The sequence below is a fragment of the Poecile atricapillus genome, chromosome 1 (genome assembly GCF_030490865.1).
Source record: "Poecile atricapillus isolate bPoeAtr1 chromosome 1, bPoeAtr1.hap1, whole genome shotgun sequence".
In the NCBI taxonomy this organism is placed as follows: Eukaryota; Metazoa; Chordata; class Aves; order Passeriformes; family Paridae; genus Poecile; species Poecile atricapillus.
Window position 1 is genome coordinate 172087034 of NC_081249.1, and position 17316 is coordinate 172104349.

At 41.1% G+C, this 17316-nt stretch overlaps 1 protein-coding gene across 1 annotated transcript in view; it reads left to right on the forward strand.

The window, feature by feature from the left end:
• The window catches only part of KIF26A (kinesin family member 26A), a 92669-nt gene that overhangs the window by 40031 nt on the left and 35322 nt on the right, over positions 1-17316 (forward strand). The window contains exon 4 of the mRNA XM_058845243.1: positions 7180-7340. Within this exon, the coding sequence (XP_058701226.1) occupies positions 7180-7340 (161 nt within the window). The remainder of the gene's footprint in view (positions 1-7179; positions 7341-17316) is intronic.

Genomic DNA, 17316 nt, shown 5'->3' on the forward strand with positions numbered 1-17316 from the left:
AGGAACACCCACAAGAGAAGAGTGTCACCTGCACAGCTCTATCCCTGATTTGAGACCTTGGTGTCCTTCAACAATGATCCCAATGATTACAGCTGTCCTTGTCTTTGCTAACGTAATGCTGCTTCATGAGCTTGCCTGTAACTGAACCTTGGTCTCTGAATATGGGTGTAATGAAGAGCCAGTTTTTCCCTTCAGATAATGAGGGCTTGTACCTATTCAAGTGAACTACTAGTCAATGGGTGCCTTCATGTGGTAGCTGTCAGGCAAATTGATCCCAATGGATGTTCTTTTTAAAGCAGCTACATCTAATACATAAGCAGTTCAAGTGTGATTGAGATAGAAATTAGGTATGACATTCTCTGTCCACCTTTGCTTTATTTGATGACATTGTATGTCAATCACTATAACAATACAGTGATTTTAATGAAACTAGGAACATGGTAATTTCTTTTGCTGAATAGAGAGTAATCAAGACATGGTGAAGTTTTGTTGAGTTGCCCAAATCATTGAGAAATGCTGTTGTGGAGTCAGGAAGGTGACACAAGTTCTCCCAGTTCAAAGCTCTGCATGTCTCCTGTGTTTAGTGGCTGTTAGAAACACGTCTGGCCCATGGAAGTCAGTCCTAATGGAAAAGCATTTATCTTTTTGTAGGAAACCCAATCCTAAAATGACAGAAATTTGCATTATTATGAGCCTGTTAATGAATTCCTTTGCTTGCTCTTATCTGCCTTGGACAAAAAGCAGGGATTTTTATTGTATATTTGTCCATTTAAATAAATACCTAGGGAAGTACACAGCTAGATTTTTTGGCTTCGGAGGCTATAGCTATTGTAATAGAAGTCAACAGGGAAGGCTCTGGGCAACACTTTCTGATGCTTGCCTAGAGGCATTAGAAGAAACAGTTCCTCTAGCCTGGCTGTTTTAAATCCACTGCACATGAAAAGTCCTCATTTGAGGGTGTTAATGTGCAGCAGGATCTGTGTCCTTGTTGGTAGCTCATTTCATGACCTCCTGACTTTCCAGGTGGTGGGTTTCTGTGTGCAGATAGGAGGGTGTTGTTCATGTGGCTGGCAGTCAGATCGCTGTGAAGAAGGAAAGAGAAAAGAGCATTGCCAGCTGTGTCTTCTGCTGTGGGTGTCCTGAATAGCTTAAATGTCAAGGAATTGGTCTGTCACTGCCTGCTGACATCTTTGCACTACCAGAGCCCTGCCTGCAGGGATTTCCCACATTGCCAATCTGAAGGAAGAAAGGAGTGATGCTCCATTTTGTAGACTGAGGCCTGCCCAGAACCCTAATATTTTTTTTTCAAGGGCCAAGTATCATGGTTTGGGAGAGATCTGGGTCAGACTGAGATCAAAAGCCCTTGGTCAGAAGGGAGAAGCTGCTGATTCTCCATCCTGGTATGGCCAAGGATGCCAGTACTGGATGTAGCTGGATGTGTGCCCTGCCCAAAAGGATGAGGTCCTTTTTGCATGGAGCACAGACTGCTAATGATTTTTGGTGGTAAAGATCCAAACCTTAAACCTGTTTTAGTAATTCAGATATTATTTCAAAAAGCAAGAGCTCTGAGGTTGCCTTTGGATCGCCTATATTACTTTCCAGTCTGTGACAGCAGATGGGCCTCCTATTTCTATTTAATTCTACTTCTCTATAATTTTTCTCCTTCTGCTTCATCTTCAGAGATTGATCATAAGCCAGGCATTAGCAACTCTTGTAGCTGAAAAGCCTTTTTTGAGAGAAGGGATATTATGCTCTGCATTTGATTTACACTGAACACGAGATGCATATAAAAGTCTGAAACTACAGGTTTAGTCATTCTTGTTACCACATCACAGCTGCAGGTTATAAATGACTACAGTGGTGTATTGTAGTTATAAAATGCCCTACTTGCTTTATAATGAGCCCTGGCAGAAACAATGCCAAATGGCAGTAAAAAGTTTATCCAGAACACGTTTCACTTCAGCCTGGCATATGCTGCCCTGTTAACTTTATGTAATGCTCATCAGTCAGGAGGAGACATTTCTCACAGGAGACACATGCAGGACTTATCCACGCTTATGGGAAAGAAGGGTTTATAGTGTAAGCATTATCCAGCTCAAGATTTACGTCACATTTGTTCCAGTCAGTGGTAGTAGGTCATAAGAGTCTTTGCATGAATCATTTAGGTGGAAAATTATTGTTTTATCATATATAAACAGTAGGTTTAATAGTTTGCAAAATCATTGCATCAAGCAGTTTTTACAGTTTAATTGACTGTGACGTTCTAGTCAGAAAGGGGGAAATAGTAAGTTAGAGCAAATTCTCAAAATTCTGTCTGCCTGCTAGTCAGAAAGGGGTAAAAAAAGTTAGAAAAGGGGAAAAAATCACCAGTACAGACTCAAGCTGTACCAGAGCACTTAGTGCTTCACCTGAACTGCCCTGTTAAGTGCTTTCATTATATAGGACCAATTTTTTGAAGTAAAATAAATTATACGGCATTGTGATTCTGATAAACAGATGTGTGTCAGATTCGTAGAGGCTCTTGTAATTTTCTTTGTTAGTGATTCTGTTCTCGATACTCTTTTGCAGCTTTATCCAACCTTCTGGTTTTCTTCTGCCATGACAGTATTATCCTGGGACTGGTCTATTTTTCTATAGATTTTTATAGTCCTGTGTTTTTCTTGCCTGTTGCCAGATAGATATTTTGCATGCATTTCAGAGACCAAGTGGCATGACCTTGTTTGGCTTTTTTGGATCCCTGGTCATTCTCTTGACAAAGGTTAATGTCCAGAGAATGGAAATACTCAGAAAACTGGAAATATTATGGCTTGATTTTTGGCTTGGCACTTCAAATATGTAAAGAGCTTGTTACAATTGTAATTGTCCTTTGGATGGTAATGGCCTGACAGAGTCCTGTGTATCTGGAAATTTAATCTAGGGCCAACTTCTTTATAGTGTAATTTTGGACTAGTCTGACTTGCTTAAGCCTGGGCAGATGTTTCCTGCCATCTTAGTCACAACAGTGAGCCTGTGTGCTGGAAATCAGGGATGGGACAGGGGGTGCCCCCATCCTGCCCAGCACACCTCCCCCAGTGCAGCCTGAGGATGTCAGGTCAGCTCCATCTCATCCTTCCCTTTTGCCCTCTTAACTGGGAACAACTCATGCTGTAACTGCTTGTTGTGGCCCTGCTATCTTCAGCTGTGTGTGTGGATGCTGCCAGCTGGGAATGCACTGTGGCTGACTTGCCCCCATGTCCTCAGGATGGGTTCTGGGACCTGGTCCCAAAACCCTCCTGTCCATGACACAGGCACTGACACGAAGCACCAAGACATTGCTCATGCCTGCACGTGCAAAATGCTTGGTGTGACATTTTCAAATGTCATCCTTGCTGTGCTCTTACTGGTGCCAGTTTTCATGTGGTTTTGGAGAGAGTAGAGGGAAGGGGTCCTATAGAGCAGTTTTGGAAATCCTTCCTTTGAGGTTTAGCATCTTTCCAGAGGGTTTTTGGTTTTTTCCAATGGCTTTTGTCCAGCAAATATTTTTTTAGAAAATTGAAACAAACGTTACTCTCTGGATGTGGAGCCTTATGACATTTTAAATATTCAGTGCAGTCAGTAACACTTTATAGTGACAAGGCTGTGCTTTCTGCATTTGATCATTAATGATTTATGAAAATTCATTAAATGGAGAAGCACAGTTCTCTCTCAGCTGCCGTCTGGAGCCTTCTCTCTGTGCAGACTTGAACACTTGGAAAAGTCAAAAGTTGCTCAAATTTCTCTAAAGAATTCTGTTTTTCACACACAGTCCTCAGAAAAGTATTTGTTGAGATGAGGGAGGTCCATTTAGTTTATAAAAACCAAAACAAATCAACCCTTTTTTTTGTCATTGTGGTGTGACAAACTGGAGTGTCCAGGCCCAGGAGGGTCCCATTACATGTCTTCAGTGTTCTTTCTTCAGGGTAAATGACCTAGACCTAACAAATTTTGTCATCCCTGAGCCTTTCTCATCACCTGAGAGATGTAGCTTCTCAGGGAGAGCTGCATATGGCTGTGCTGGAAAATCCTGTCACTTTGGATAGTGCAAACAGTCCTTGAAACTAATTGGAAACTTGGAAGAACTTTTGTTTTTCAGCTTCTCACCATGCAGCAAAACTGATGTTACCTCTGTGTTTAATATTAATTGGGTAGTTGAGTCAATGAAAATTATATGGGTTGTCTTCTGCAGTAGTCTTCTGATGATTTTATCTCATATATCATCACATTTTGCTCCTTTACAAGAATCAGTCCCTTCTCATTGGCTTCCCCTCATCCTCTTTTTATGTTCACACAGAACTGAGAATAAAACTCACAGAAACAGAAATTACAGTTTGAGTTTTCAAATGTCTTTAATGTGGGAATAGCAATTTATCCAATTTAGATATGTTGGTTTGGAAAGTACATTAACCATCTGCCATCTGAAATATCAGGTTTGATTCGGATATTTCAATTTATGTGCCTGATATGTCCACAACCATTGGTCTCTTGGAAATGTAGGGTTTTGACTTTTCATAGAAATAAAAAAGCAGTGTAAAAGGAATATGTGTTACACATGGCTTATATTTTTAAGTGTGAATAGCTTTTACAGGAATTGATCTGTTAACAGATTCCAGTCAGTTCTTACAAGTCTGTTACACTTTGCTGTAAAATTCAATGAAGTTCTGAAGTTTTTTTTATTTGTATAATACTCTACAGATTTCATATTTAGCTTTAGATCATACCATCATTTACATTATACATTAATTAGTGTGATTGGTTAGAAACATCTTGCTGCTCCTGTCTTTTTATCAAAATGTGGCTTAAACACAATTTTCTTTGTGTCAAGGTCTCTTGTCTAGTATAGCCCCTGTTGACAGTGAGTGAAAAAATGTCTTGAAAATCTGACTTGAGCCTGAGACAGCAGCTTCTGTGGCAGAGGGTTCTGGTTGTTTTCCTGACAGAACTTGAGGAGCATTCAGACACAGATGTCATCCTGCCAGTGGCTGCAGGTTGGGTCCTCCTCTGGCTGGCTGTCATGCCAGTGCTGCTGAGCATGGCAGCCCTGGTGTGCCACTCTGTAGGCTCCACATGCTGGCTCCAGAGGTTGTGGTGTAGAATTTCTTAGTTTGTGAATTGCTGAATCCATATAAGCTCCGCTTGCTGTCAGTGCTTTGTGTCAGTTCGTGTAACTCTGAAGTTCGGATGTCGCGCTGGATTTTACCCATCTGCGTGTTGTTCCACGTGCCATATTCTTTCTGTGACTGGTATAGGTCAAGACCACACATTTTTTGCTTCAGTGCATTAATGATCAAATACCTGCTTTATCGACCCCCTCAAGGTTCATTACTCCATCACTTAGTTATAAGCAATTAACCACGTGAGTGGATCTGATCCTTTTCCAAGCTTCTTTGTTCCTGGCTGTCATTGCCAGTAGATCATGGATAGGACGGACAGACAAACTCCCTTTTTAAAGTCCTTTTTCCTGCCACACCATTTCTTTGTGCCAGTCTTGATCTCTAACAGTGCTTGGTCTTTCTGCTTTCGTCACAGAGAAATCTGATCTCATAAGACTGCTGTATTACAGAGTGAAGGGTTTTGCAGAGGGTTGTTCGAAATTTCCAGTTTGGCTTCTAGCGTGAATAGCTTCACTAGGATTAATTTAATCTGCATGAATATTATTCTGTGTCTCAGGCTCAGATCTCTGGTGAGCTCTATAAAAATACTTTTTTGTGTGGCACTCTATGTTAAAGCATTAGTTAACCACTCCATAATACTGATAATAATACTAATCTTGAAAGAGCAGACCTTCAAAAGATCTGTGTGCACTTTCTTCTTGTTGACTTTGTTGGGAACTGGGAATACAGCATTCAGCCTCTAGGAATGAGTCCAGATGAAATTCCAGACAGGCTTTCATGTACCAGTTGAGCGCTACTTGGTTGGCAAAGTTTTTTTCCTTGGTACCTAATAACCAGGTTGTTTCAGTTCTCATGAGAAAATCTCTATTTGTATTGTCAGTGTATGAGAAAATTCAGGGTGTGTATGTAACTGGGAGTGTCCTATTGCCATGTCTGCATATCTGTAGTTGTAAAACATGATCTATGGCAGCTCAAAATTCAAAATTTGGTGGCATCCCAGGAAGTACCTAATTGTGCTTGTGCTTCATTACAAGGCTGTCTCCTTTCCTGGAATCTATTTTAGCTAATTAGTTGGAAATGTCAAAGTAGTATTTCAGATGACAGAAGCATCATATATTATCATACATGAAGCAATTAACTCTTTTGACAAATATTTATTGTGGTGTCATCTTTAATTAAATCTTCAGGACTCCCAGACAGAGAGCAGGTTCTTCCAAAGAGGAGGCTTCCCAGCACTGTCAATGAGCATTTGACTGATGGGGCTTAATTGAACTCGGTACTTGAAAGAGTTGGTGGCCTTAACATAAAGATATAGACCTGACACAATTTCACAATACAGACGTCTAAAATTTTGGCAAAATCTCAAAACAATTGCCCTCTTTCAGACTGTGTCTCAGACACTGCAAATGCTTTATGCTGGAGAAGATAGATCTCCAGGATCTCCTCATCTTACACTGGAAAGGTTTGCAGGAGAAAAGTGTTACATGCTTGTGCTGCTAAGAAAAATAATACTGAAAAACAGGGCTGTATATATATTTCTAAAAAAAAATCAATTTTCTTTTATTTAGTTCTTGGGGTTATTCATGTGGAAACATATTACAAGTGTGACTGTTTGGTTAGTTCCTCTTAAACAGATAGGTCTTGTAGGTGATGTGCCACTGAGAAATAATTCCTGACAGTCATAACTGAACCAGATAAACAGTTCTGCCAGCTCCAAAATAACATTGTAAAACAAAAGGGTTCTGCTTATCGTTTTCCATTTCTTCATGCCTGTCAAACTATTTAACTGTGCATTACTCCTCACAAAGCTTCTCTGTGTTTTTCTGCTCCTCCACTGCAGTCGTGGTTTTTACTTTTCTCTGTTGCTTAGCCTACTGTGGTGCACTTCTCCACCTGTATCCTCATATATCCACTGTGTATCCTCACCTGCTGCTGGTCTTCACCCTCACACTTGCAAAGACTCTCTTTGGAAGTGCTGTGTGAAATTTTTCCCTGTTGTGGCCATGTATTGAAGTGTACTAACATGTTGGTATGTTTTTGTTTTTATCAGGCAGAAGCAGCACCAGAAAGTGGCCGAGATGTTCCCAGTGTTCAGATCAGCTCAGGGCAGCACAGCTCCGACCCCGCGGGCGGCACGGCAGCCGCACAGAGCGTGGTGGCTCCAGCCGGGGTCTCGGCAGGTACCTCAGCTGCAGCTTCCTTCTTCATAAGGTAGGTTCTCTTCTTTCTGCTTTCCATAACTGCTTGTGGGTCTTCAAACAGCTGGGAAGTGCTGTGTTTGCCATGGTGCTGGTTGCTGAAGGGTGGAGTTGGTCACCTGGTCGTGACTGTGGCTTTCTGCTGCCACTGGAGAGCAGGGATGGGATGGGGACAGCCCGATTCTCTCTCTGGAGACCTGGACCCTCTATTGACCAACACCCAAGGAGACGTGTGTTGGGCTTTGTCTAGTCCTTAATGGCCACCTTCACCACCAGTCTGCTATTCTGTAGGTTTCCAGGGAGCAAAACCTGAAGTAACAAGACTTTTTCACTCAGATCTAGGTAAAACAAAGGTATTTTTTTATTCGGTAGTGTGACCTATCTGTCCAGATAAATTTTCCATGGTTGGTAGAAACAGCTGAAACAGTTGGACATTCTTTTAGCAATAGCCCAGAACAATCTTTTTTTTTTCCTATTCTGGTGTCCTATGACAAAAATATGTTAGTTTTGTTTGGATGTTTGTTGTAATTAGCAATGTTGATTAAATGTAATATGCTGTCAAGCAGATGGTATTTAAAACAACAAAACTCAGGGCTTTGTACTTGCATTCCAATTCCTTTTTTAATTCAGAACTGAACATATTTTGAGACAATTTTGAAAAGCGTATGTCTGTGAATGGCACTAAAGTAAAATTTATGCACCAAGAATCCCTCATAGAATGTAATCACAATGGTAATTGTATTGTTTCCTTTTCATTGGTCTTTAGCATGTTTTGTGTCATTAAATAAATGATGTTTACTACAAGTTACAATCTGACCTCAGAAAGAGCTCAGCTTTCCAAGTTGTGCTTTTTTAAAAGAGCATAGCACAAAGATAGTATCCAATGCCTGTGTATCACAGCCTGTCTGTCCACAAGAGACTGGGAAATGACTGCCCCAAAAGCACTGTGTGTAAATTAGTGGATTGTCTCTGTGCTGTGGGTTTGAATAAACACAGAGAAATGGTGGCCTGCCGAGGATGATTTGTTTCATTCAAAGATAGATATCTGAAATAATCAGTGGGAATGGAGAGGAAAGGTAAAGGGAGAAGCTCAGATGTCTCTTTTCTTGTTTAGTTACCTAAGCAAGGACAGATGCATCCTTTCCAGAGTACTTAGATGGGACTGCAGCACAGATTTTTTTACTGTATTTCATATTGAGGGTATGATGTTTTTGTTAATCTACTTTGGATATATTTCAGTGTTAATAAGGAAATGTGAAGATTTTTCCCTTTCACTGGAGAAACCAAAAAATAAAATACCTTCCTTGAAACTGAGAGAAAGAAATCAGTGCCTAATAGTATAAAATAAGACCAAAATATTTTCTCTCAGTGATGCTTTTGTCACTGGTCAGCAAAACTCAGTTCTGTTTTTATTGTCAAGTGAGTATCATCGGCTTAATTCAAAGATTCTTGAAGTCAGCAGCAAGGCTGCAAATGACATCACTGTATGTTGGATCAGGCCCTAATTGCTTCTCATGAATCTGTCTTTGCCTTGAGTGAATCAGAATTTTATAGCTTTAGCAGCTCTGTGATAGCTAAAACATTTTAAAACCCCATTAGTACATTGCTTATTCCCTACCCATGTTTCCTATATTCAAAATTGATTCTCTTGAACTTTTTAACTGATGGACAGAGCTGATGGAATTTTCATGCACAGTGGACTTTTGTTTCTTATTCTGTTGTTGTTGAAGCACAAGGGAAAAAAAAATCTCACAAAGATTTTGTAGGGGAGAGACATCCATCATTGATCCCTGGCACTTGTAAATGGGTTGAGCAGATCTTCAGGTGGGTACAAAATCCTGGCCAGGCTGCTCCCCCAACTTTGGCATTAACCTCAGGAGAGGCTCACTCTGCCATTGCTCCTTCTCCCTTCTGCCATTGGGACCTCAGTGGATCAAAGTTTTCACACTGAGTCCTCTACCCTCAGGCCATGCAGTCCTCTCAGCAGGAGGGGAAAGGAAGAGGAGGAAATCCTCAAGGATGAGTGAGAAATGACACAGATACTGGCTGAAATGGCTTTTCCAGGAGCCACAAATATTAGGATATAATCAGTTTGGGGGGTTTTGTTCAGTAAATGTGCTCTCAGGCCTCTTTGTTTCAACCCTTCCACTCCTGTCTGCTTCCCTTTGCACTATCCAGCCTTGAACATGTTGAGGAAGGTCATCCCTGTCTTGACTCTTTTGCAGCAGTATTCACTTGTCTCTCCTTCATCTCTCTGTTCAGCTAATGCTCTCTCAGGAAGCACCTGGAGATGAAAGAAGAGTCATGGCTGTAGTGTCATGCTGTAGTCCCCAGTCATTATATTTGCTGATTTTTTTTCTATACTGAAACTCCTCAGCCACTTAAGATCTGAACTTCATAGCAAGGCCAGTTACTCACATTATGCAGAGCCTGGTAGATTTTGTTCGTGTTCTCTGTTGGAATGAATGAAGTTAATATATTGACAGTTGCACAGACACACACATATATTTATTTTTTTGCAAATCACTGGCCTTTCTTTGACCAGGTCCACTGAGGACCTTCATATTTTACATGAGCCTTTTGTGAGAGGAGCTGTGGTTGAAATTTTGGCTTGTTAAAAGGGCTGTTTTGCCTTAGGAATAAAGTAGCTAGGCAAAAATATGCATATATGTTAATGTCCAGTGTATTTGGGTGCAGTGTTAGTTACTCTGGAAGACAAAGCCTTCACAGGGTATTGTGGAAGCTGCATCTGTATTTCCTGAGCCACAGCAATACTAGATACAGGTTTTTTTTCCCACATGAACGAGGTATTCCAATCTTACTTTTCATGAAACAGGATTCACTGTGTTTGTACAGGTCCTAGCACAATTAGCTTTTGGGTTGTGACATGGTTTCCTGGCCACATACAAATGCCTTTTTCACATTAAAGCTGGAGTTTCTATTTGCTGAAATAACACTCTTACACTCTTGCTTGGGGACTGTTTTGTGCCTGGGAACAGAGATCTTGCCGGATTTTTTTGGTTGGTTGTTTTGTTTTTTGCTCTAGTTTGTTCCTTGATGAGAATCAGTTCTGTGTTTGTAAGGTCACAAACTCTGAAGACAGGACAGAGAGTTCATTTCCTCACCTGGAAAATTATAGCTAAGAGATGCAACAAAAAGGATACCTGGTCCCCATGGTTAAAATGAGTTATCTTTAAGATATTCTTTGCAGGGAATGCATTGATTTTGTTAAGCATATGTGCAGCCTGAAACTACGTATTCATCCAAAGCTCTTTCTCATTTGAATGTCATATATAATTTCTTCAAGCTTAATTATGTTCTGCTTAAAAAAAGGTATTTTATTCATTACCAAGAAATGCAGAGAAGCACTAAGTATTCAAAATCAAAGCCAAATATTAAAGACAGCAGACAGAAGCGTATTAAGAAATTAAATCAGTTTTAAGCTTTTTTCCTTACTGTGATCTGTCACAGAAGGAGGAAAGCTTTGATTAACATCTGACTGTGTCACGCAAGCAAATTGCCAGAGATTCCTTGGTGGTTGTGTTACCAGAGGACCAGAGGATTTAGCAGAAAATGGAGCAGCAGCAGGTCACTGGCAGAATGAGAAAGCCAGGGCAAAAAGCACAGCTTACGTTCATGGATGGCTGTGAAGAGACTCCCAGTTCACCCTTACATTTCAAGAGAAGTTTATTCTTGCATTCTTCAGATTTAAGAAGAATGCAGCTGGCTTTGTCCCTTGGTGTGGCATGAAGTGTGCCTTGCCTAGTGCTCCACACTTTATACCAGTTTCCAGGTGGGTTTTTTGTGTAAGGAACCTGAACAAACTTTATATTACTAAGGGAAAATATGTGAGATAGTTGTAGGACCCTTCTGTGGGCTATGCTTGCAGCTAAGTAAATATTGCATATTTTGTTATAAAGCTGTAATAAGGTTTATAACAAAGTTGGGTTTTCTTGTCACGCGAGCAGTGGGGGCAGAGGGGAAATGGTGTTTCCAAGATCAGGCAGGAGAAGGGCAGCAAGGACTAGAATGGGCATGCACTTGGGAAGAGGTTAATGGGCTCTCTGACAAAAAAGAAAATACCACTCCCTTGGGAGAAGAATCAAGACCCCAAATAAATCGAAGCTGTCACCATTAACGTGCCATTTCCGCCTGCTGGTGGCTGGTGACAGTGGTGGCAGCAGTGCCTGTGCAGCTGGGTGGGGGTGTGGGGTTTGGGGAACAGGGATCCCCTCAGTGCACAAGCTGGAAAGAAGATTTCAGCAGTGACAGGGCAGTGAGGAGGAATCAAAACTGATTAGAAGAAAATAATTATCTAAGCAAGCAACCCTGAGCAGTACTGAGCAGAAGACAAACTGCATTAAGTTCCTGTTCTAAAATTCTCATCTTGTTTGATGTTGATATTTTCAAACTGGTTGGCTTGCAGGGTTGCATTTGCTGTTGTAGGACTGCTGCCTTTGAAGTGGGGAAACTGTATAGTGGAACTACTTTCCCTTATATCCACCTGCTTTTTTTTGAAAAATTAATCTTCCAAACATAGCACTCACTAGTTTTCAGGTTTCTAAATTATTTGAGATGTTGCTGGGCTTTGCTAGATTAAAACCATTTAAGATAATAAATCTGGAGAATCACAGTGGTGAATTATCTTTCTGCTCTCATCATCCTCCTGCATGTTTGGGAAAGCTGTGTCAATTTAGGCATGATATAAAACATTGCACATGATATGCTTTTTGCAAGCAGATTTTCTTAACAAAATATACAATCTCTGAGTAATGTAATTGAACATCTGAAGAGTTAAAATAAGCGTAGTTGTCTTTTTATAGAGTCAGGATATTCCATCATATTTTAATGCCTGCGAATTTGGATTAAAGAATCTAATTATTCACTAATGAGCAGTAATGGTACATATAAACTAAGGGTCACTATCCTATTACAGGCACCTGATGGTTCACTGATAAGCATTTGGTCATTAGATTGACCATAAAATATAGTCAATAATTGAGGTTACTCATAGAGCAGACACCTTATCAGCTTTAGGCATGGTGGGACAGCTTGTCAGTACTCTGTGTCCTGATTGTGCTGTGACTGAGCATATGATTAGGGTATTGAAGCAGTCTGTATCTAATGAAACTGCAGGAAAGGCATAGCAATATTAGCACAACCACTAAATGACTAATGTGTTTTTGTTCCAAGCCTTAGACACTTCAATTAGTTCCAATAAACTCTGATCCAGTGTAGTGGTAGGCAGAGAATTCAGATATTTTTTGTACAAGCTTTCATTACACTAGTTAAATTTGTAACATTTAGGGAATGGATGAAATCTGTATGGCTTTAAATAAAAAATGGTGGAAATAATAAAGCCTGTCATTACTGGTTTTACTTATTTTTTTTCAGTTTTATTTTTGCATCTTTTAAATTTAGAATACTGAGACAATGCCTCCTGCCTGATTTAAAAGATGAAGCTGATAGCAGCAAATTAGATGTCTACATTTTGGTTTAAAGTCCATTCATGCAGTTCATGTAGGCATGTGCATATAGATCTAAACTTAGAATGTGTTCTTTAGCATTTTGTACCATATGGAACATTAGTCAAATAGTCTCATCTTGAAAGCTTTTGCAGAGATATTGATTTTGCTGTGCTTCAAACTGTTGCAAAGAAAATAACCTCAGAACCTATTATTTTATGATTTTTTTTCCTCGAGGATGCCTTAACTTTCATAAATTATTTAATATGGTGAAGGATGCAAAATGCCTTTTGTCTTCCTGAACTGCTGTTCAGGCTTCTCTGATGCGACCTTGGAAAGTAACCATAGAAACATGTTAAAAGCATCAACTGAAAATCAGTAGTTCAGTTTGACAGTGATGCAAATTCTTTGAAAGAAGATTATGATGTATTAGGAACACTTGAGGCATATATTACTGCTAACCTGTTAAACCTGATTATTCCATGACTATCAGTACTTTCAGAATTTAATGCAGGGGAGAAAAGCAAAAAAAAAAAAAAAAAACCACATTTTTTTTAATAAGTTGCCAGGTTTAAGATGTTTCTAGGTAAATCACTTCAGCCTGTCATTCTCTGTCCTGTTAAAAGCAAGAATTATATTTCTGCTAAGCTCATAATTATTCAACCATTCACAGTTCCCTGTATTTAATAACTGTAAACTTCTGCCCACTACCATGCTGGGGTGCACAGGTATCCTGGCTTTGTGCAGAGCTGAAACAAACTAAATCTCTTAGATAATATTAATAACTGGGTTATGAATAAGTAGTAGTTCATCAAAAGGTGAAGAAAATCTGTGATTCATTGGATCCTGAGTTAGAGATTTTTGTGCTGACCTGTGATAGTTGAGCTAGTGTGTGAGGCTGAAACAGAAATCCCTGCTATAGTTGCAGGTAAGCACAGCAAATTCTTGATGAATCGTGGGTCAAGAGAAGAAGCAGAGTAACTTGTTAAAGCTTCCACAGTAAACACAACCCACAACCAAGAAATCCTGTGTTAATGTGATGTGGGAAAATTTAATTTGAACTAGTTACCTCAGAAAGTGGGGTACAAGCCCTTCCTGATTGGGGCTGCTTTGCTGGCAGATACATTCCAACCCCATGGCTGTTTTGTCCCTGTTTCACAGTGCCATAGCAATATGATAGGAGCTGCAGGGCTCCTCAGGGATGTGATGGCTTGCTGGCATTAATGCAGCCCAGCAGCCCCTCAGTGCACCATCACTTCTTTGTTAAACGCCCCAAAAAGCCCCACTTTCTCTTGCTGCCGTTTGGTCACTGCTCAGGAACGGTGGCTGGGAAATTTTCGGCTTGCGGGAGAGCTGTGGATGTGCAGATGAAGTGGAGCATCCAGCTGTTTCAGGGGCAGCCAGATACATAATTAATGTTTTCTCCTTAATGAGCCCCTACTCTGGGTTTAGAGTAGAGGACTGGAACAGCCTGATCCTGCAGTGTGCTCCCCACTGGTGGGGTTGGAGAGGGGGTGCCCTCCTGTCCCTTTTCCTCTCTGCATGGAGCCAGGGAGAGCGAGACAGCCTCATGCAGGTGTGCAGGGGGAGCAGGTGTCACCAGGGGCTGGCCTCGACTCGCCACTGCCATTCCACGCTGCTGGAATGTGGCTGCTCCCTGTCCCCGGAGAGCCCCGCACGTATCACAGCACGGAGATGGGGCAGGGTGTGAGGCTTTGTGCAGTATCTTGTATCACTTAGGGCAGCTTAAGCTTTCCTAGTTGCTGTGGCAGCATAATACTGCCTATAATTAAGGACAAACAAAGAGTGTATGCTTTAGGTATATCCCATTTCACGTTAGCCCGTGAGGAGGATAAATTAGGAGATAAGCCTGAATTTATTAGGCTTTGTTCTTGGAAGCACAAATGACTCAGGACAGCGTGTTTAACAGCAGAACATCATTACTGGTATCACTACTAATACAGCATCATGCATTTACACACTGCATTATTGGTGTGTGGCAAGGCAGGCTCCCTGCTAGAAACAGCTCATCTGTGATAGTGTGAGACTGACGGGGCAGAGATGAGGCCCTGAGCTGTAGTTCAGCAAAGGGAGAGGTGAGGAAATTGGAGCAGCTGAGAGAAGAGGGAAAGCAGAGTTTGGAGATGAATAGTGCTGAGTTAGAACACTGTGCAAAGCATGAGAAGGTCCCAGAGGCCAGCAGGTCTGTGGTCAGGGTATGCCAGTTGTTTTAGAGAGGAGAGGCACTGGATGATCAGCCAGGGTGGAGAGCCCATGGTGAGGGTTTGACACTCTCAGAGGGAACTGGGTGGTGACCAGATGAAGCAGGACTGGGCATCTGTGAGTCACTGCCTTGGAAGACAAAGCTCCTGTATGGAGTGTTAGGGATCATGGTATGGGAGAGCAGTGTCAGAGAGATGCTTGGAAGGAGAAGCCTCTGTTGGATAGCACAGGCTGTAGGACTTGAGTGGGAGCAGGTTGGACTGTGCAGGAGGTGGCAGAATAAAGAAACGAGGATGCCAACCAGATTGGCAAGAAAAATGAAGAGGCAGTGAAAAAGGGGGGGAAATGGATCTAGTAATGTGGGAACAATGTGATGAGGTCAGAATTTTGGAGAGGATGTTCTAGGTCTTAACTCCAGCTTGAGAGCAGAAGCAGAATTGGGGCACAGCAAAGCACTTCCAGTGTTTTCTGCTGACCGAATACCTTAAAGATCTTTATAATTTGCGGCCACACCTGAGGAGGGCTGATTTTTATCAGTCCTGAGTGCCTTCATGAATGATAATACAAGAGGTTTTGGAGCAGCAGAGGCTTCTCTCCTAGGAGGTGTGGTGACTTTTTGAGCTGCTGTAGGTGGTTCAGTGTAGACAGTGGTTGCAGCAGTTGTGTCTTGGATTAGCTATAGATACTGAGGCACTCTTGATGCCCATGAGGAAAAGAAAAGAATAATATAAAGCAGATGTGCCCACAAGTAAGGGAGAATCTATGCCTTCAGAGCTACCAAGGTTTGCATTTATTTATTGGGGTAAATAGTGATCAGTGGATTTTAAACTAGGAAAAGGTCTGAAGTCTTGACTGGAGTCATGCAGGTATTTCTTCTTACTTTGTCCTCTCTTGGATCTTCTGCTCACCTGGACTTGATATTTTCTCCCTTTATTTTTGTTATCTTTTTTTTTTTTTTTTTTATGTTCTCCTTCCTCCCTAGCTGAATGCACTTGATTATTCTGTTTTCCTGAGTGTATGGAATCTCACTGCTGCCTAGCTACCAGAGTCTCTCTTTCCCCTTGGATTTTTCCTTTCTTTCTACCCTTCCTAGCTTGTCAAGAGGAGCACTTCTCCTGCCTCCCCCTCAGCCCAGCCCTCCCAGTGTGCCTGCTTTTTTGGTTCCTGGACTCCTGAACACCAGCGCTTGCTCTGACTCCGTTATTTGGGGCTCCTCAGCTTGGCAGCAGTGGCAGCTGCACTGGTGGTTTTTCTGCAGTGGGAACGGAGCATTCCATAGGTAAAATGATAATGGTGACTTTCCTGTGGGGATGTAATTTGACAGTTTGCACCTGTTTTAAAACTTCATTAGTGACTTTCAGGCTCTTCCAATAACAAATTTAACTATTTTAATACCATTGTTAAGACAGATTTAGCAGGTGAAATAGTTTTAAATCAGATTTGTAGTTAATTGAATATTTAGTTTTTGTGGCCAACTTGGAGTCACTCTAACATTCGGTTTATGGTGTGCAGGATGTGGTTTGCAGGGCAGATGGACTTTGAAGTGGCACTGTCTCTTTTCAGAGCTAAACTGCTGTGCTTGCTTGTGCTTGTCGCAAAACAAGACATCCCACATTATCATTTATGACAAAAAATAAAATGTCAAGCCAAAACAATGTACCAGCACTATAGCTGCAGTGCTTGATCAACTGCAGGATTATTCTGATACTACTTTTAAATTCTCTATGAAATATTGAATTTTGGCTTTCTAAAGCTTCCTTCATCCTTCCTGCTGGAGTATGGAAGATGTTTCTTTTGGCAGGACATTTCAAAGAGCAGTGTCTCACTCATCATTAGTTAGTGCTGCTATTGGGTTTGCTTTCTGCTTTGTTTGGCTTTTTGTGTCCTCAGTGTTGGAGCTCACTTATTAAGAACCACTTGCCCTCTGGAGGAAAGGACTCAATGGATGTTAATCAGCATATAATAAATCTAATCTAAATGTTATTAGTGAAGCTTTCTGGACTTCAGGGCTAGCTTCAGAATATCATTTACTAATGTGTCTCAAGCAGGTCTTCAGGAGTTGCTCATTTTTACTGAAATTTAAAATTACCATCTTTGGGTCAGAAATAGTCAGATCTCTCCATCTGCAGTGATGGAAAAACATGCATCTCAAATTTTCCTTCTAAGTGCTATTTTGAAGGGTGATGCAGTTATCAGCCTGTTATACCTCTGAGAAGTATCACTTCAGAGCTGATGTCAGTTAAATAAATCATAGTAACCCTGGGTTTAGAAGCCCATGTGTCCCTCCTCTGTTTAAAAATA